Source organism: Emydura macquarii, unplaced genomic scaffold, assembly GCF_026122565.2.
Source record: "Emydura macquarii macquarii isolate MOO-44397 ecotype Brisbane River unplaced genomic scaffold, CSIRO-AGI_Emac_v2 contig_1790, whole genome shotgun sequence".
Classification (NCBI taxonomy): domain Eukaryota; kingdom Metazoa; phylum Chordata; order Testudines; family Chelidae; genus Emydura; species Emydura macquarii.
This window is the reverse complement of record NW_027131927.1, coordinates 13,096,724-13,116,925: the sequence shown is the minus strand read 5'-3', so window position 1 is coordinate 13,116,925 and position 20,202 is coordinate 13,096,724. Positions and strand designations below refer to the sequence as shown.

The following is a 20,202-nucleotide window of genomic DNA, read 5'->3' as shown; positions in this document are numbered from 1 at the left end:
TGGGGCACATAAATAAATAAAATCCTGCTCTCTTGCAACTGGGGAGAAGGTTCACAGGAGGCCCAAGATGAACAAAATGAAAACCACTCTGCTACTTCTGATTTATGTACACAATTCTTGTTGAACAGCAGGTGACAAACCAGCAAAATCCCTGGCCCTCTTCCCTTCATGCAAATTACCAGTCTGTGAACTCCCGGCAACCAATGCTAAAGCAAGTGGGTATTTTGGATCCAAACCCTGCTAGGGTAAGCTCCAGTTGATTGCCTCAGCTCAGCCTGGTGCTTCTAGCTCAAAGTCTGAATTCCCCTGATAGATTTACCCCTCAGCATACCTCACGTCAAATCGGGCATGCTAGAGCCTCCTCTTAGGAGAGTGATGCTGGTTATGGCAGAGAAGTGGCACTGTCCCCAACGGACACCATATTATTAAATGCCGAGTCACTGAGAAGGAAAAAGATGGCTGTGCACCACTTTTATATTGCCCCGATACCCCAAACTAGGGGGAGCTGGTTCAGTTTCCAGCATAATGTAGAGCAGCCTCAGGGTTGCTCTGTTATGCAGTCACCATGCTCCAATTGTGTGCCTCCCACCCCAGGCATGATATCTATTCAGTGGCAGTTTTATTGTTGGTTTCAGTGGTTTAGTTGGCTTCAGCTGTATGTAAGTGTGTGTTAGGACATTCCATACCAAAAATTATGTTGCAAATTGCCATGTTAAGCACCTGAAAGTTAGAAAACACCAAAGCTTCCTACAAACGTATTACAGTACTGTCTTTAATTACGTAATCAAATACTAATTCTTAAATAACGGTGGATAATATTACATACCATTTTATCCAACTTTAAATACATGTGTAGCATCTTGTGAAAGTGTGCATGCCTCTGTGTAGCAAAGATTCTAGTAGTCTATCTAGCTATGTGCATGTGCAAACTCTTATTTTGATTGGATTCTAGGTGTAAACAACCCCCTACATGTAGCAGAATCAACAGAGTATTTAAAGACATTAATTCAGTAGGCATACTCCTAAACCCCTGGTCATGTCAAGTGAGGGGACACACAAGCAAATTTATGGCCAACGTTTTCAAATATGAGTGCATAAAGCCAGGCACTTAAAATACACAGGTAGGCACCTAAATAAAAGGGGAGTAATTTATATAAAGATCGATCACCCATAATTTACACCAAAATGAATGGCAGGGTCTCTGAAAATTAAGCCCTTATTTAGGTGCTTAGATATTAATGTGATGCATGGGATCAGCTGTAATGTGGCTAATGCAACCTCTCTTGCTAGCGCACAGAGCAGCAGCCTTCATTCAAGGGCTCTCTCTAAGCAAGATTCCTGTGGGAAAGGAAGAATCCTACTTCCACAAAGCAGATTGGAATGCTGGTGATAAAACCGTGATGGGTGAACTGCAGTTGACAGGAGCTCTGTCCATGACAGAGATGGCGCCTCTCTGCTGCCTTAACAGCCAAAACACTGTAGACCACAAGGAAACTTAATTCTCTCCGGAAGGAGGGAAGTACGAGTACAAAATATTAGCAAATATTTATAGTATTGCGGTAGCACCCAGTGGCCATAACTGAAATCATAGCCCCAATGCGCTAAGCAAAGACTGAGTAAGAAACAATCTCTCCCCCAAAGATCTATCTAAATAGACTAGACAATGGGTGGGAGGGGAAATGGGTAGAAAGTGACTTTCCCAAGGTCACCAGTCGCAGTGTATGGCCCCTAGCCACTCAACTGTGCTGCCTTTCTCCAAATGCTGCTTACTAGATACACGTTTGCTTATGGGCCTGTGGTCCATATACAGCCTCGCTGCATGGTGCAGAGGGGAGCAGACCTAAAGATGTAGAGACTGGAAGCTGGCTGAGGCAGCTTTGGTTCCTCCCAGAGTTCCAGAATGAACGGGGATCAGGAAACTAATGGCTACTGGCCCTGCCAAACCATCACGCCATGCAATGGTAATATTGGCTAGTGTTGTCGCAATCTCTCCATGCTACTGCTTGGGTTCCATGGAGTTGGGGATATTCCCTTTGGGGCCTCTGGTCTTTCTCCAGTCCTCACCCCCACTGGTCCTTGGATGGGGAGCCTGTGCATGTTCTGTACTGCCAATGGAGATGGAGAATTTGGCTATTCATCCCTCAGCCCCATGTGCACTTTTGCACAGGAGGGAAGCATATGGGCCTACATATTTTACATCAAAGCCAATAGTAAAAGACGGAAATGAAATTTAAAGGGGCAGCACAGCCCTTGATTCATGAATGGCCAAATAGCTGCTAACTGTAAGCCATCTCCTTTTAAAATCTTGGCTTATCTTTTAGCCACATTAGGTTTGATTATTTCTGGAGGAGTAGCCCTCATCCACCATGCACATAAGTAATTTGTTTTCCATCCATTAGTCTCCACTTGCTGCTATCAGTGGTGCTATATTCCAAATGCTACAACCATGAGTTAATCTGACAAGAAGTGGATCGGATCCTCGGCTGGTGTAAATCAGCACAGCTCCATTGTCTTCAGCGGTCCTGTGCCAATGTACACCAAATCTGGCCCTATCCAATTTACCACCAAAATACTGATATCATACAGAATTTGCTTACTTTGTCATCCACAGAGTGTTGCAGTAATATGAATAAAAATATCTTTAAAGGTTTTAGTGGAAATAGATTCTGTTTTACTACTGTTCATTTGTCTATATCAGATAATAAAATTATGTAATTTAAATGTATCCAGTAAGTGAAAGACTTTTTTTCAGGATAAGTAGCAAAGGTTTTGTGGTTAGAGTTTTAAATCTTTGTATTTCATTTTTTGAAATGTAACCACATATGTTGTTACACTGTATTTGCTATTCCAGTATGTGCCTCTGATCTACTGATTATTATTTCCATTGAAATCAAGCCATTAATTTCCATGGGATTAGGTTTAGGTCCTATTTATTCAGTTTTGTATTCCCATTCTCTTTCCCATTTGTCTGAAACTGGTAAGATGATATCAGCATTATAACAGGAAAAATAACTTATGCAGGTCTGATTCTGCAAAGATTTATGCATATGCATAACACTATGCACCGTGGATTGCCATAGCCAAGCCAATTGGATTACTCACACATGTAAAGATAAACTTGTGCATACGTTTCTGCAAGATCAGGGCCTTAGTCTGGAAATTTTATTTTTGGTATCTTTGCCACTGTCAATGCATTAATTTTAATGCATTCTTCTTTCCATTCTGGTGATTTCCCAGATATCGCATAGTGCTTCTTTGTATTCATCAAAATAATTGGTTGACTTTTAAACTATGTTTAAATAATGGTTGATTTCAAGGTAACAGAGCCTTATTTTCAGTGCAATAGTTTTATACCTTTACCTTGCCGATGTTTAATCAATACACAGGCTGGGTTATCCCGTAATGGCATTCATTGTCCACAAAACAAGTGGGAACATCTTCTGTGTGCCTACGTTTCATGGGCCATAGCCGAAAGGCAGATTTTAATATGTGGGATAGATTCAGCCCTCGTATGGTGCCTCTGCCAATAACATCCCGGAGATTGTGCTCTCAGAGGAGTGTTTGTTTCATTTTTATGTGAGAATGATGTGCTCCTGCTTATGTGCCATTTAACAGCATAATGCTGTGTAGCCCAGTAGAGTTTGGTGAGACTCTTGAGATGGAGAACATCAGCATGGTGCCACCAGATAAGACATTCAGGGACAAACACACCACTGGCAAGGGCCTAATGCAAATGTGTGTTGTTTTAACCAGACCCTTATTTAAAAATTAAGCCCTCTTTTAGGTCATCGTGGAATTCAGAAAAAAGACTAATACTGTACGGACTTAAAGAGGTTCAAATTACTAGGACCCAGGAATGTTCTTAAATTTGTACAGAACTTTAAGTACACAAAGAGTCCCATTGATTCTATTCTTCCTGAGAGTGAACACTTTCCTGAAATGGAGCCTTACACTGGTATAATTTCTTTGGCTTCAACGGCAGTGGCCTAGCTGAGAAGAGAATTCTGCCATGAATAAATAACATACCACGCATTGCATTACACGTAGCCAAAGGCCAAACCTTTTCTGCCACCAGGGTATGTAAGCAACTCTTGAGCTCTGATGAGCTCTTGGCGTGTTGTTTTTAACTTCCCCATGTGCACTAGCGAACATCTCTAGGGTAGATGGCATTTAACATATTTTTCATATATGGACATGTTTAAACATCTAGCCCAGATAGATAGCTGTGGAATTCATTGCCTTTCATTCCTGATTCCTTTCTGGCCCTGGAATTTCAGGGGCTGGATTGTCATATTAGAGAATCAAGATAAAGGGAGTCAGTTAGGACGTGTTGTTTCAAACACTGGCTTAAAAAAAAAAAATAAAAAGCAGCAATGCAGCACATCACAATAGCAAGTTAAATATAGAAATGGATTAGAGAGCCATTGTTTTCAGTCCTGCTAAGTAAGACTGGACTCTCAAAATGGAATGCCACTTGACCTTTCCTGTCTCATCAGTCCATGCTTGTATTTAACTGATGCAGGGAGGAGACATTTCCCTATGGAAATGTCCTGTGTCGACATGACAGTTGCTACTGCTGGGTCACACCATGTTCAGGAGGCATAAACCCTGTGCTCCAGAGCACAAGAAGGACTTGGCTGTGCAGGGACCCACACCGACGGGGCCACAGTCACAGAATGACATGAGGTCTTTTTTCAACTTGTCTCAGCTTGTGCTCTCTGCTGGCCATCTCAGACCACCGCCAGTACTCAGGCATTCAAAAATCACTTACTTTGAAGTGGAAATCCTTGATGCCCAAAGTAAGAGGCAGATCTGTGTGGTGGATAAGGTGAGTGCATGTCATTTTCAGGACACTGCTGAGTGTGTGATTTCAAAAGCTGCTGTTTATGGTTTACTTTTTCCTCCAGTGTAATATTCTCCTCACATGGATTTAATTTTGTTCATCCTATTGTGAGGGATCCTTATTCACAGCCCTTTGGTTGTTTTTCCTCGTGTTCCAAAACCTTTGCAACTAAATAAGTTCAGACTTTTTTTTATACCTTCTGACTGTTTAGCAGAATCAAATAGATTCTTTGCCTGTGTCTTAAAGTTTGAGATTGCATTGCTTATTTCAGGGCCTAATTCTTAAACAGGTACTTCAGTTTTATAATATATTTGCAAAGTCTTGAGATGCTGCAGTCCTATAGGTTCTTGCTAGTATAAACATGCATTCAGTAGAACCCTATTTATCCAAATGGGAAGTGGGACCAGACTAGATTTTCACCTAGGGCAGTTTGGCTAAGAAAGAGAGATTTTTGTGTTAATGACGTACATCAAGGGGTATAAATTACATTCAAATTATGGATAAGTGTGACGAAGGAATTGGATTCTACCACATAAGTAAATGCTGGCTTGAATAAACGCCTCAAGAGACTTTATCTAAAAACAAACATTTCATCACAGGTTTTTATTACCAATTCAGAGGCTGGATTACACCTGGCTTTTTGGGGAAAAAAAGGATCATTTATTTTTGCAGGGTAAATATGTGGCTGAGTCAATGGCTTGACATAGATGTGCTCTTTGCAAATATAGGCTATAAGTGCAGGAAGATAGGATTTTCTATAGCAGAGCTGACCATTGATTGCTATTTATTAATGTTGGCAGGGCCCAAGCATAATTTTTTCGGGCCCAGTACAAACTTGTAACACGGGCCCCCTCTCACACACATACCACAATCCCTCATCCCAGACGTACAATCTCATGAGTCATGAACATTTTTTTCTTTATGGTAATGGGGGTTGCAGCCTGGGTCGGGCCCCCCAGGGCCTCCGGGCTCCAGTAAAGTGTACCCTCTTCCCCCCATATGTGGGGGCCCTGAATGTTGGATAACTATAAACATAGGGTCAGAGCCTCAGCTGGCATAAATCAGCATTGAGTCAATGAATCTATACCAACAGACACAAGCAGGTGATCTGACCTATTGTATTTTGCTATGAAGATTTGTATGCAGCGTATTTCTCCAGAGTATGGAATATTAGCATGACACAGCAGAATTGTGAGACTTCTCCCCCCATTGGTACAAATAACTCAGACTTGTGAAGATATTTATTTTAACATCTCTTACATACCCCAAAAGATTTCCAGTCTTTATGGTCTTTTTAAAGAACCATTCTGTAATATGGATATATAGATCATATTAAATAAGTCCATTAGTTTGTTTGTATTTAATGTTGCAAAATATTTTATGATATAATTTATTATTTAATGTGTGATTTATGTCTGTACTCCAGAACTCGCTAGATCTCCTATAATAATAATAGTAATAATAATCAATAATGTAATTTGAAAATATTATACTGAATAAAGTCTTCAGTCCAAAACAGAACTTAATCACATACCTAACTTTAAGTTCATCGGTAATCTCATTGATTTAATGGAATTTACTTTAATGGGAGCAGAATTAGGCCTATCCTCAGAGCTTTTGAAAAATCCCACCCTAAATGATTTGTCTAAACATAATTGTTGTGTATAGGAATAGCTACCAGCCCGGGGAACAGGAGACCTTGTTTTCAGTCCTGATACAGCAGAACCCTGTTTATCCTACCTAACTGGGACCATGGTCAGATGTAGGGTGACCAGAAAGCAAGTGTGAAAAATCAGGATGGGGTAGATGGTAATAGGCGCTTATCAAAGATAAAGGCCCAAATATTGGGATTGTCCCTATAAAATTGGGACATCTGGTCACCCTACCCTGTTCAGATAATCAAAAATTTGGATAATACGGAGAATGGGAAAGTGAGAGGCTGCAGTGCCGTCTAGTGGCCACAGGAGAGATTGCCTGCTTCTGAACCTGTGTGCGCTGCTTGTTCTGTTAATATGGAGAGCCGGATAATGGAAGGTTGGATAAATGGGGCTCTGCTGTACTGAATTTTGACTTCATCCTTGTAATATAACCTCCAAAACCTTAAGCTCCCTCTCTTCAAGAAAGGCACCATAGTAATTACCCGCTGCATACCTGACTGATGGTTGTGACGTGCTCCAGAAAAGTCGAGTATAAAAAGGCTCGGGTAGAGCGAGGGCAACAGAATTCAAGAGCTTGTGGCTTCTAGCCAGGGCCACTTCTGCACTGGCTGCAGTGAGCACCTCTCCATTCCCACCTCCAGCCTCTGGCATCATCCAAAGAGATCACTGAAAAAACAACACAAGGTTGAGATTTCCAAAGCTTCCTGAGGCATTTGGATGTCCAGTTCCCACTCATTTGAGTGTTCAAACCCTATAGTATACTACAAAAATCCCACTTCAAAGCAACTCCAAAGGCTGAGATGAATGTTAGTTCTGTATTCTAACTCATTGGTTGAGTTCATTGGTATCAATTCGCCATATTTCTAGTTTATTACAGCAATCAAGAGAACATTTTACTGGATTTCACGTAACCTACTGTTTAATTAAATGTAGCATAGACACAGGCCTAACATGACACTTCTAATGTCTGCTTCCTATTTCTAATATAATTGCTGTTAGCTTCCCTTCTCAGCCCTGCGTGTAATAATTTCTTGTCAAGATTAATAATAGATGGGCGCAGTAAGCACATATTTTAAAATATATACGTTCTAATTCTGTCCTTGCACATTGTTAACAATTCTGAGTGTGCTGTTTAGCAAATGCCGGTGTAATATTCCCAGTCTAATAAATCTGATGGAAAACTAAATCAATAATGACAGAACAAGTGCCTTTTATTCTCTCACCCTTATGGAGGCTCAGGTGGAGTGAAGAGATGATTAATCCCTCTGAAGAAAAGCACCAGGCAGTGCTACCAGAGGGGTTAGTTGTCATCATTACATTTGCACAGAAAGCCCATTAAAGTTAATAGAGGATCTGTACATTCAGCAAGGAGAAAATACATCCGAGAGCTATAGGTTAGATAGCAAGGAAGATGGACAAGGCAATGGAGTAGGATTTAGGAGATGTGGGTTCAAGTGATCACACAGACTTCCTGTGCAATGTTGGATAAATCACTTGATTTCACTGGATTACTCTGTGCCTTAATTCCCCTTCTGAAAAATGAGAATAATAGTATTTCCTTTGTCTGTTTAGACTGTAAGCTCTTTAGGACTGTCTCTTAGCACAATGTGACCCTAATCTTGTTTAGGCCCACTTGATTTATTAAATGATAATGATAATGGGTGATACGTCAATATAGAGATGTTTGACTGATCCCTTCTTTCTCTTACTATCTCTGTAGGAAAAGATGCCAGACTGTAGTGTGGGGAGGGGGTGAAGTTTCTTCAGGGTGGGGTATAGGAAAGGATGGCAAGAGTAATTCAACATTGCCAACCCCAGATATTTTAAAAAGGGTCCCACACTCTCCCCCCCCCTCCCCCCGCAAAAAAAAATAAAAATCACAAGACTGGCTTAAATATCATGAAGTGTAAACACTAATAAATGTTAGGTTCTTTTTCCTTTTTGTATGGTTTCTGACCTGTAGGTTACACTTGGTTCAAATGTTCAGGTTTTCCTCTGAAACCATGAAGACAAGAAATGGGGTGGGGGGGGGAGAAGGAGTTGATTTTTTTTTTTTTTTTTTTTTTTTAAGATGAGATTCTCACATAATCCCCTGTCTCCAGGAACTGGAGCTTTAAGAAAAACACCTAATATTGCAAGACTTGTGATAAAATCACCAGAATTGGTTGCTCTGGTCATACATTTTGCATAGATTTATGTAACCCATTGATGTACTGTATATAGAATTATTAATACTTAGCTCTTGAGATTCTGCTATGAATGTTGTTATACTAGTGAAGTGAGGGGCAAATAAAAATAGCTGCACTCAACTATCAGAACGCATTGTACTCTGTGCTGTATGCACATATTGTGAATATAGAGTCCGTGCCCCAAAGAGCTTACAATGTATATCCGCTTCACTTTACATGGTAATGAGAACCATCCATCAATAAACTGAAGCATATATTTAATTGTAAACATAACTAATCCCCTGGACTTCAGTGTGAATGCTCATGTGCTTAATTTTAAGCACATGCTTAAGTATTTTGTTGGATCAGGATCGAGCACTCTGCACATGCAAGACTGAGCCCTCAGAACCCAGTCTGAGAGCGCTTCTCTATTTTCAATATTCACAGCATGTGCTCCACTTAAAGCAATTTGTGCATATGGGCATAGTAGAGGATGCTGAAGTGAGGTACAAACATTTTATCAGCACGTGTTTGAAATGTATATATTATTCACGCATAGTGAAGCATGAATGCATTCTACAGATGAGTGTATGTAGTCATATATTACAATTAAAAATCTCAAAACACTTCTAAAGAAGAGATGGGGGGGCAGGTGAAAAGGGGATCCATCTGTAATATCAGTGGCATCTATGGTTAGGGGAATATTTTAGTATTTTTATGTTTGTAGTGGAACTACCTCAGAGAATAGATGTTATGGGGGGAAAAAAGTCTGGAGATTTTTTTCAGAAATTTCAAACGCTCATATATGCAACATTTTTTGTCTGGTTATTCTTCAAAATTTCCCAAAACTTATCTTCTAGCAGGAGAACATGCGCTCAACATTTTAGGCTGAAGAAGTTAGAAAGTTGAGGGGAGGAACCAAAAAGGGACTTAGAATGGAAAGTTAGTTGCAGACTTAGGTCCTGATCCTTCAAATGCTTAAGCACTGCTTAAGTATTCTCACATGAGTATTCTTATTGACTGCAGTGAGACTACTCACATGAGCAAAGTTACTGTCTTGCTTAAGTTTTTGCAGTATTGGAGTGGTAAGCCCTAATCTTTCAAGGAGATTTGTGTGGGCTGACACCTGTGCCTGCATGATGCTGCAGTGAAATCAAAGAGGCCTTACGCAAGCATAAAGAGTCCAGCTTCATAGATCAGTTTGCACGATTGTGTCCTAGTTCCTCTCCTTTCTCACCAGACAGATAGTAAGTTACTTCATCACTTTTCATGGAGAAGCTTACTGGCTCTGTGCCCAGCCAGCTATTCTGGTTGTTACGTGGTAGACAGGGCCAGGGGTTTATTTGGAAAAAATTTCAGATGCCACAAAAATGGTTGAGTGGTAGTTATTGATGGGGATGGATCAGTTATACAGACCGACCTGGATTGTGTGATTACATTGGCTCATTTGAATGAAATGTATTTTAGTACAGACAAATATAGGACCATACATCTAGCAATCAAGAGTGTAGGTCACTCTTATAAGATCGGAGACTGTATCCTGGAAAGCAGTGACTCTGGAAAGGACATAAGGGTCATGGCAGAAAATGAAATGAACATGAGCTCCCAATGTGATGCTGTAGCTAAGTGGGTGACCTTGCTCTTTTGATGTATAAGTGGAGAAATATCAGGTATGGTGGCATTCAGGGCCCCCACATGGGGGGAGGGGGAAGGGTACACTTTACCGGGGCCCGGAGGCCCTGTGGGGCCTGGCCTAGGCTGCAACCCCCATTACCATGAGGAAAAAAGATTGTCATGGCTCATGAGATTGTATGTCTGGGATGAGGGATTGTGGTATGTGCATGGGAGGGGGCCCATGTTACAAGTTTGTACTGGGCCCGAAAAGATTATGCTTGGGCCCTGGTGGCATTACCTCTATCTATGGCAGTAGTGAGAATACTGTGCCCAGTTAGGATGTCCACAGTTCAAAAAGAATGTTGAAAAATTGGAAAAGGTTCAGAAAAGAGCTGCAAGAATGATGTGAGGTCTGGCAAGCCTGCATTATAGTGAAAGACTAAAGAAGCTCATTGTATTTAGCTTATTCAAGAGAAAGTTAAGAGGTGATTTGCTCATACTCTACAAATACCTAGATTTCTGATAATAGATGTCTCTTTAATCTGAAAGACAAAGGCATAATGAGATTCAATGGTTTGAAGCTGAAGCTAGACAAATTCAGACCAAAAATAAGGTGCAAATTTGTAATAGTGAAGGTAATTAACCATTGGAACAATTTACCTAGAGAAGTGGTGGATACTCCATCACTTTGAGTCTTTAAATCAAGACTGGATGTCTCTGTGGGCTTGTCCACATGGGGGAAAAGCCTGGAGTAGCTAATGCACACCATCTACTCCGCACGAACTTCCCATGTAGTCATTTTGACATTGCACTAAGAGTATGTTAAGCTAAAGCGCACAAAGGCACTCAATCATGCAGAGAGAGGCCTGGTCTACACCTAAAACGTTGGTTGACCAAGGTACATAGATCAGGGCTGTGAAAAATTACAATCCAGGTACAATGGAGTTAAGTCAAACTAACCCCGCAGTAGATGTAGTTAGATCAACAGAAGAATTCTTCCGTTGACCTAGCTCCTGCCTCCCGAGAGAGAGGGTTGGAAAAAACTCTTCTATTGCTATAGTAAGTGTCTACTCTACCAGGGTGCTGCTGCAGTGTAGACCCACCCTCAGAGTGTCCACAAGGAAAGTTAGTGTGAACTAGCTATTGCATTTTCAATTCACACCCTAGCTCACTCCACACTAACATCCCCATGTAGAAAAGCCCAAAAAGATACTCAAGCTCAAACAGAAGTGATGGGGTTCTATGTGGGAATCAGTGGGTGAGATTTTTTGGCCTGTGTTTATACAGAAGGTCCAGCCAGATGATCTTAATGGTCCCTTCTTGGCACAGAATCTGTTAATCTCTCCCCACCTGCTTGCTCACAGCAGGCAGTAACTCCGGTTCTCCTCCCTATAAAAAAAAACAACAATAGTCATGCTTGCAAAATATAGGTGATGAATAATCACACCAGGATGCAAATGCAGTGTAACGAAGCAAAACCCATAAAGTGGCATAAGAGCTTACCCCTATAAAAAAAAAAAGACGAAAAGGACTTTGGGTTTGGTTCTCCAGTCATCTTCCAGGAGCATCATTGCGCACCTGCTCCCTCCCTCTGTCTTAGCCACCTGGCCAGTGGACTAACACGAGCAACTGAGGCTGATAATTATACTTCATATTTGTAGAACTTTGTGTGTGTGGGTGTGTGGGCAAATGCTTTTTAAATTTTTTGAATTCACAACAAACGTGGCATATTGTCTCGTCCCTCTGAATAAGATCCTGCTGTTTATTTTATAAGCATAACATGGCCTGTGATTTGAGTTGGGCAACATATTTTGGTCAAAACTTTTTTATAATTAAAAAAATGGCCCCCACCCCCAAAACCTAAATTTTTGTTGGGTTTTAGTTCCTTTCCACATCCTCCCTTTTTCCATTTTGGCAGTGAAAAAGAATGGGGTGGGAGGTGGCAGAAATAGAAGGGAAAGGAAAAATGAAAAGGGAGGAAAAAAATAAACCCAAAAAGCCAGTCTATAAGTATCTACATAAGGAACAAAAAATTGATAATGGGCTTTTCAATCTAGCTAGCAAAGATGTAACTAGATCCAGTGGTTGGAAGTTGACGCTAGACAAATTCAGAGTGGAAGTAAGGTGCACATTTTTACCAGTGAGGGTAATGAATCATTGGAACAACTTGGTGGATTCTCCATTGCTGGCAATTTTTAAACCAAGACAGGTGTTTTTCTAAAAGAGATGCTCCACTTCAAGCTAGATGATCACAATGTTCCCCTCAGGCCTTATAATCTATGCGTGCATTTTATTGAAAGTTATGAAAAACAGAAAAAATGTTGGTGTTCAACTTTCAAATTTATATAAAAAATTAGAAATTTTCAACATTTTTAGGGAATGATACCTACCATTTTTCAACCAGCTTTGTCTGTACATTATTCTAAAATCTTGAAATAGTTTGTTTTTAAGGTTATAAATGTGCAACGGTTTGATTTATGAACACTTAAATCAACTCAGCCATTTTTGTTTATGCTGCAATATTTACCACATACTATTTTTTCTTCAGATTAACTTGTACTAAAATGCGGTTTTCCAAGAAATGTTGCACGGTGTAATTAATGTTGCATGAGTTGCTTTTTAAGGCAGAATGCGTTGTACAACATCATTGTGCAGGGGAAATCACCTGTGGGAAACCAACAGCGAAAGCTTTCCTCAGCAAAGCTTTCCTCCTTAGAGCTCAGCAGTTATGTGATTTAGCATTTTGCTGGCTGAGCTATGCACGAAGATGCACTCCCAGAGCTCGTGTCTCTTACAGGGCAGAAATCTCTTAGCTTTGAGCTTTCTGAGGTCTTCACAAGGAGATCTTGCTTTCTAAAATGTGCCAGATGGGAGCTCCTCTCCGGGTATCCTACAGACCTTGGGAAACCCACTTTCCCTCTGCTCTGCAAGCCAGCTCCTACCAATCCAGTGCTCCCACCTACTCTTGCCCCTCCCCCATTGCAACTCCACTCTCCATTTTCTGCTTGTCCACAATGGCCCCATGCCATTTTCTACTTCTGCACAATACGCACATAAATGTTAGATGCAGCATTGGCAACAGTTTTTTTTAAAAGTCATTTTTTTAAAAGTAACCTTCAAACCCTCATGATTGCAGAGGAAAAACTTGAAAATGTGTACCCTAAAAGCTCAGAATCCAGAAGGCAAATAAATAAGCCTTCAGATTTATTATTTTATTTTCTATCTCATGATTTTTATGACAGTATCATGATTTGGGGGCCTGATTCATGATTTTTGAATGCTTGGGGTTGACAATCCTGTTAAGACACAGACATTTTTACACATATACATTTTGACATGTATAATACGTCTGACATGTAAAATAGGGATAGTGATACTGATCTTTAGGAAGTGCTTTGAGATCTACTGATGAGAAGCACAATGTAAGAGCTATGTATTATTCTGAATATTTATTAACATTCATATGTATACAATTATTTAAACTGTGGACTAACCATTGACATTTCTTGCTGTCTGCTTCAATTGGAAGCTCTCTGAGGAAAGAATCATCCTTTTGTTCTGTGTTTGTACCACACCTAACACAATGGCGTCCTAGTCTGTGACTAGAGTTCCCTAGCCTTTCTACAGTACAAATAAGTAGTAATTAATATTATTAATAATATATACAATTTTGTGGGCCCTGTTGCTAGATAATGTATAATCAGCGTAAACCACAAAGCTACAATAGGCCTGATTTTGAACTCACTCACACCAGTTTTGCAAGGATGTAACTCTAGTGGCTTAATTACATTGTAAACTGTTTGGACCAGGGACCATTTTTTTTGTTCTGCATTTGTATAGCACCTAGCACAATGTGGTCCTGCTCTATGGCTGGGCCTTCTAGGGCTACCATCATCATCATCATTCAGTGGAGTTGCTCCTGTTTTATACTGGTATGAGAGCATAATCAGGCCTGTTGTCCTTATTTTAAAGAAAAATAGCCCATGGTATATCCCACCAAGAAAGAACTTCACTGATTTCCACTCCTTGAAGAGTGGAATAATAAAGTAGGTATTTTCCTCCATAGTTCACAAGCAGCCAAATAAAGCAGGCATGAGTCATGTATGTATAATCATCTCCAGCAAGTAAAAATAACTTCCCACACCCTGACCTGTATGTTATATTTATAACGATCACATTCATTTCTAAGTGAGCAAATGTTACCTTTAAGATAGGGTATTGCGTGTTCCTAAAGCTATTCCCTGCAATAACAGGACATTTCATTTTACATCAGACTCTCTTATTTGGCTCTACAATACAGCAATGACGAGCTAGGAGAAGGAGCATGAAGAACTCCTTTTCTAGGCAATATACTCAGGTTTTCTGTTAAGACAAGAACAAGTTTTATAACACTGTACAGAAGCCAAGACTCATAATCTAAAAGTGATAAGCATGGGAACAGCAGTAGCTAACCAAAACCTGTATTTTCAGGACCACTAAAACCCAGATGGGGTATTTGCATAATATTTTTGAAAGATTTCTTAGACCTTCTGAACACATTCAGTTCTGGGGTTTCTCCAGCTGTTATAAGTGTGAACTATAAAATTGTTTTCTAGTATAATTCAGTTGCCTAACCGCTATATCTGTACATTCACTTCACAAATGAAGAAATGCAAATCATTTTAATGTAACATCATGAACTCCAAAGTTCTTTTTAAAGGTCTACGTGCTTTACTAAACAATAGAATTATTTAGAAAACTTTCCTCCTGGTAGTACAGTAAATTGAAGTCCTTGATTATTCCTTCGTAAATTGTTCTGAATATTCTTTCAGGTAGCTTTTCCATTTAACCACTGATTATGTACCTACTGTTATGTCTGTTAATAGAGATAGGCTAATGGGTTCAGATGAAATAAGAAACTATCTGAACCTTCAAAACAAAATGCACTTGGACCTGATCCAAAGATCACTGGTGTCAGAGAAGAAAACTCATCTGTTTGGATTGAAAGGAAGGGAGGCAAAGGATAGGAATGGAGGAAAGTCAGGCTTCAAAAGTCTGTCCTTCAACGCACAAGACAAGATGTATGAGAGACCGAAAGGAAGAGCTCAGATGATGTATTCAGCTAATGCCCCTGATTCTCCATTATCCCACAACTTCTGCAGTCACCTATGCCAGTGCAAAGGGGGCATAAAAGAGTACCAGTCTGATTTTGTGATGTTGCACTGGTGAAAAAGACTGTGCAAAGTGCAGGGTGGTGAAGAGTCAGGCCCCAGTGCATTTAAGACTCAGCTAAGCAGAAACACTAGAGGACAAACTTAGGGGGTCCTTATCAAGTGCAAATCATCACATCGGCTTAGTGTATCCCCAGTGGGTTTTTTGTTTTTTTTTTTCCTTTCTTGCAGTCATAACAGTTCACTTGACAGGGTTCTCCGGGAAGGCAAGCCAGCCCTAGAGAAACACAATGGGCCTGACCAAAGCCAGCACTGCAGCCCTAATTCCCTATGTTTGGGTTCATGTATGACACGTCTCCCTAAAGAATCACTAACCTTTCCCTGTGCCCGAGATACTTGCACAAAGCATGCACCTCACCCCACCCTCACCTATAACCTAGCTTGTGCATTTTTGCCAAGCTGGTGGGGGAGGGAAGGGGAGAATCCCGTGAGAACAGGACTCCACAACAGTGGGGTGTGGATGGCTCAAAGATGGGCTAGGTGCAGGCGGGAAGGTCCGCTGCTATTCAGGTTCTCATCCCTGGAGAGGAAGCGTTTCTTGGCTGCAGTGCTTAGTTGGCCCTGCCTTCCATGCCTCCAGCCCAGCTCCCAGCAGAGCTATCCCAGCTACTGAGGGTTGGTGCTGGAGTGAGGATTTGGAACAAACTGCTTCAACTTCCAAAGAGGGGCATCCTGGTCTAGCAAATAGGGCAGTGCTCTAGGGCTCTGATAGCTGGGGTTCTAGACTGGCTTAGCTACTGCCGTACTACCCAGCCTTGGGCAAGTCACTTGAACCTGTGTATCCTTCCCTAACCTCATTTTCATTATAAGCTCTTTGGGTCAGGATGTGTCTCTTACTAGGTGTTTACATGGCACCTGGAACCATAGGCCCCTGATCTGGGCTAGGGCCTCTATGTTCTACTGCCATAAAAGTAATAAACAATTAATTTCAAGCACACATTTGCAGTGCGACCTTGTGGCTAGAGTTTGGGACTCTGGAGACCTGGGTTCCATTTTTGGCTTGACCACTAGCCAGCTGGGTGATTCTGGGCAATTCACTTTGCTTCCCAATGCCTCAGTTTCCCCATCTGTAAAATAGGGATAATGATACTAACCTCCTTTGTAAAGTGTTTTGAGATCTACTCATGAAAAGGGATACCTATGAGGTAGGTATTATTATTATTAATTATTTATTAAACAACTGAATTCTTCTCCAACCACCAGATAGGGAAGGGAAAACAAAACAAAACAAAAAAAAAAAATACTATGCTGGGTAACTAGTTTAACCCTGAAAAATACCCTGCAGGTGAACAAACTCAAGTTCTTTTAAACCACACCAGAATCATTGGACTCACGTCTTCCAACTCTAATAGAAATGGACACCCTTTCTAGGTCAATACCGTAACTGATAGCTTCATGTGAAAGGAGACCATTAGAATCATAGAGTTGGAAGGGACCACAGGAGGTCATCTAGTCCAACCCTCTGCTCAAAGCAGGACTAACCTCAGCTAAATAATCCCAGTGAGGGTTTTGTCAAGCCGCAACTTAAAAACCTCCAAAGATGGAGATTCCACCACCTCCCTAGGTAACCCATTCCAGTGCTTCGCCACCCTCCTAGTGGAAAACGTTTTCCTAATGTCCAATCTAGACCTGCCCCACTGCAACTTGAGACCATTGCTCTTTGTTCTGTCATCTGCCACCACTGAGAAAAACCTAGCTCCATTCTCCCTGGAACCCCCTTTCAGGTAGTTAAAGGCTGCTATCAATCCCCCCTCATTCTTCTCTTCTGCAGACTAAACAAGCTTAGTTCCTTCAGCCTCACCTCATAAGTCTTGTGCTCCAGCCCCCTAATAGTTTTTGTTGCCCTCTCTCCAACTTGTCCACATCCTTTTTGTAGTGGGGGGGCCCAAAACTGGACACAATACTCTAAATGTGGCCTCACCAATACCGAATAGAGGGAAATAATCACCTCCCGCAATCTGCTGGCAATGCTCCTACTAATGCAGCCCAATATGCTATTAGCCTTCTTGGCAACCAGGGCACACTGCTGACTCATATCCAGCTTCTTATCCACTGTTACCCCCAGGTCCTTTTCCGCAGAACTGCTGCCTAGCTCATCGGTCCCCAGTCTGTAGCTGTGCATGGGATTCTTCCGTCCTAAGTGCAGGACTCTGCACTTGTCCTTGTTGAACCTCATCAGATTTCTTTTGGCCCAATCCTCCAGTTTGTTTAGGTCCTTCTGTATCCTATCCCTACCTTCCAGGGTATCTACCACTCCCCCCAGCTTAGTGTGATCTGCAAACTTGCTGAGGGTGCAATCTACCCCATCCTCCAGATCATTAATGAAAATGTTGAACAAAACCAGCCCCAGGACCAATCCCTGGGGCACTCCGCTTGTGACCGGCTGCCAGCTAGACATGGAGCCATTGATCACTACTCGTTGAGCCCTATGCTCTAGCCAGTTCTCTATCCATTTTATAGTCCATTCATTCAAGCCATACTTCTTTAACTTCCTGATAAGAATACTGTGAAAGACCATATCAAAAGCTTTGCTAAAGTCAAGGTATATCACATCCACCGCTTTCCCCACATCCACAGAGCCAGTCACCTCTTTATAGAAAGCAATCAGGTTGGTCAGGCATGACGTGCCCTTGTTGAATCCATGTTGACTGTTCCTGATCATCTTCCTCTCTTCCAAGTGCCTGAAAATGGATTCCTTGAGGACCTGCTCCATGATTTTTCCAGGGATTGAGGTGAGGCTGACCAGTCTGTAGTTCCCTGGATCCTCTTTCCCCCCTTTCTTGAAGATGGGCACTATGTTTGCTTTTTTCCAGTCATCAGGGACCTCCTCCAATTGCCATGAGCTTTCAAAGATAATAGCCGATGGCTCTGAAATCACATCAGCCAACTCCCTCAGCACCCTCGGGTTCATTGCATCTGGCCCCATGGACTTGTGTATGTCCAATCTTTCTAAATAGTCTTGGACCTGTTCCTTCAGCACTGCAGAATGTTCATCTCCTTCCCATTGTGTGCATCCCAGTGCAGTAGTCTGGGAGCTGATCTTGTCTGTGAAGACAGAGGCAAAAAAGGCATTGAGTACCTCAGCTTTCTCCACATCCTCTATCACTAGGTTGCCTCCCCCATTCTGTAAGGGGCCCACACTTTCCCTAATCTTCCTCTTGTTGGAAACATACCTGTAGAAACCCTTCTTGTTCCCCTTCACGTCCCTTGCTAGTTGCAACTTCAACTGTGCTTTGGCCTTCCTGATTTCATTCCTGCATGTTTGAGCAGTATTTTTATAATCCTCCCTAGTCATCTGACCAAGCTTCCACTTCTTGTAAGCTTCTTTTTTGTGTTTAAGTTCACCAAATACTTCTTTGTTAAGCCAAGCTGGACGCCTACCATTGCATGTATTATTTTCTACTTTCTCTTCCCTATTATTTCTACTTTTTCTTCCCTATTATTTCTCTTGTTCCAGTGTGGTTTTGGATACAGGATACCTGGAGAGTAGCCTTTGAAGCTATTAATTTATTTAGCAGAGATCAGGTTTTCTGGTAGAAAAGAGTTGCTAACCTTGGGGCACACAGAAGTTGGTAAAGTGGGTAATTTAGAGAGTGATAGAATACATTAAAGAGGATTCATGCTTCAAATTATACTAATTTCCAAAGTTTGAAAGCCTCTTTTAAATGTCAGGATTTTACTTATTCATTCCCTACTTTAGTCAGAAGACGTTTTAGACCTGAACAAAAAAAATACAATATGAAATCCAAATTTTTAGGGCCTGTTTCGAAGCCCATTGAAGTCAATAGAATTGATCCCTTTGACATTAATGGGCTTGTCATGACTAGCAATCATCATGGCTATGGGTGTGGGTCGACTATCTCCCTGCTGTAACTCCATTAAAGTAACTGGAGTTACTACAGGGATGGATGTGGCCCAGTAGATATCTATTGGGGCAACTCCTCAGCGGTGTAAAGCTGAGGATCAGACCCATTGTATTGAGGATAATTCATGGGTAATTGTAAGTTATGGATATAGTGTAGCATTGCAATACCACAGGGCACTTCAGATGCCATATTAGTCTAGTTGGTTAATCAGCAGAACCCAGGATGGAAATGTAATTGTACAATCACCTCCTATATGTGCATTACTATGGCATTAAAACACACCAGGGCATGATTTATTGGTTCATTAGTCCATGCTTCAGGTACTTTCTGAAGTATGAGGCCTGTGGTACCTCACAAAGTACCTGAGCCACATAGTAATGGACTATAAATAAGCCCCAGAATGTATTAATGCAGTAATGATAATCTGACTTTCTAAGTTTAAATGTCTCTCTTAAAAATCATTCTCTCCTTTTTAATATGCACTGTGCTTCCACAATAAAAAATGAATTGAAAAGAGAGGCAGTAAACATCTTCTGTTTGTAGTCTTTGGTATTGTGAAAAATATTTGAATTTTGAACCACTCCAGTTTTAGAGTTGATTTTTAATCCCTATTACATTTTCTTCTTTATTTCCTGCTCTTTCATCTCTTTCTCCTCTTTTTATTTCTGTAGGGAACTTGCGGTCTAACCCATAAGAGGGCAAAGTGCCTGCTGGGGCAACCTATGAAGGGAAATTTAGGAAATTTTTGCACCAACACCCCAGTGTTCACCTTTGGCTTTTATTTTGAATTGTGGGCAGTTCTCATTACTATCAGGGTTTTTATTCCACTACCATATCAAGTCC

At 41.1% G+C, this 20,202-nt stretch overlaps 1 protein-coding gene across 5 annotated transcripts in view; it reads left to right on the top strand.

Moving 5' to 3' along the window:
• TECRL (trans-2,3-enoyl-CoA reductase like) overlaps positions 1 to 20,202 on the top strand; it is a 130,315-nt gene that overhangs the window by 16,997 nt on the left and 93,116 nt on the right. For 2 of the 5 annotated variants that reach the window (XM_067556902.1, XM_067556901.1), the window contains exon 1: positions 4,566 to 4,828. The exons of the other annotated variants lie outside the window; for them this stretch is intronic. In XM_067556902.1, coding sequence (XP_067413003.1) covers positions 4,589 to 4,828 — 240 coding nt within the window. In that variant the 5' untranslated portion in view covers positions 4,566 to 4,588. Of the gene's footprint in view, positions 1 to 4,565; positions 4,829 to 20,202 lie in introns of those variants that run through there. 5 annotated transcript variants of the gene reach the window in all.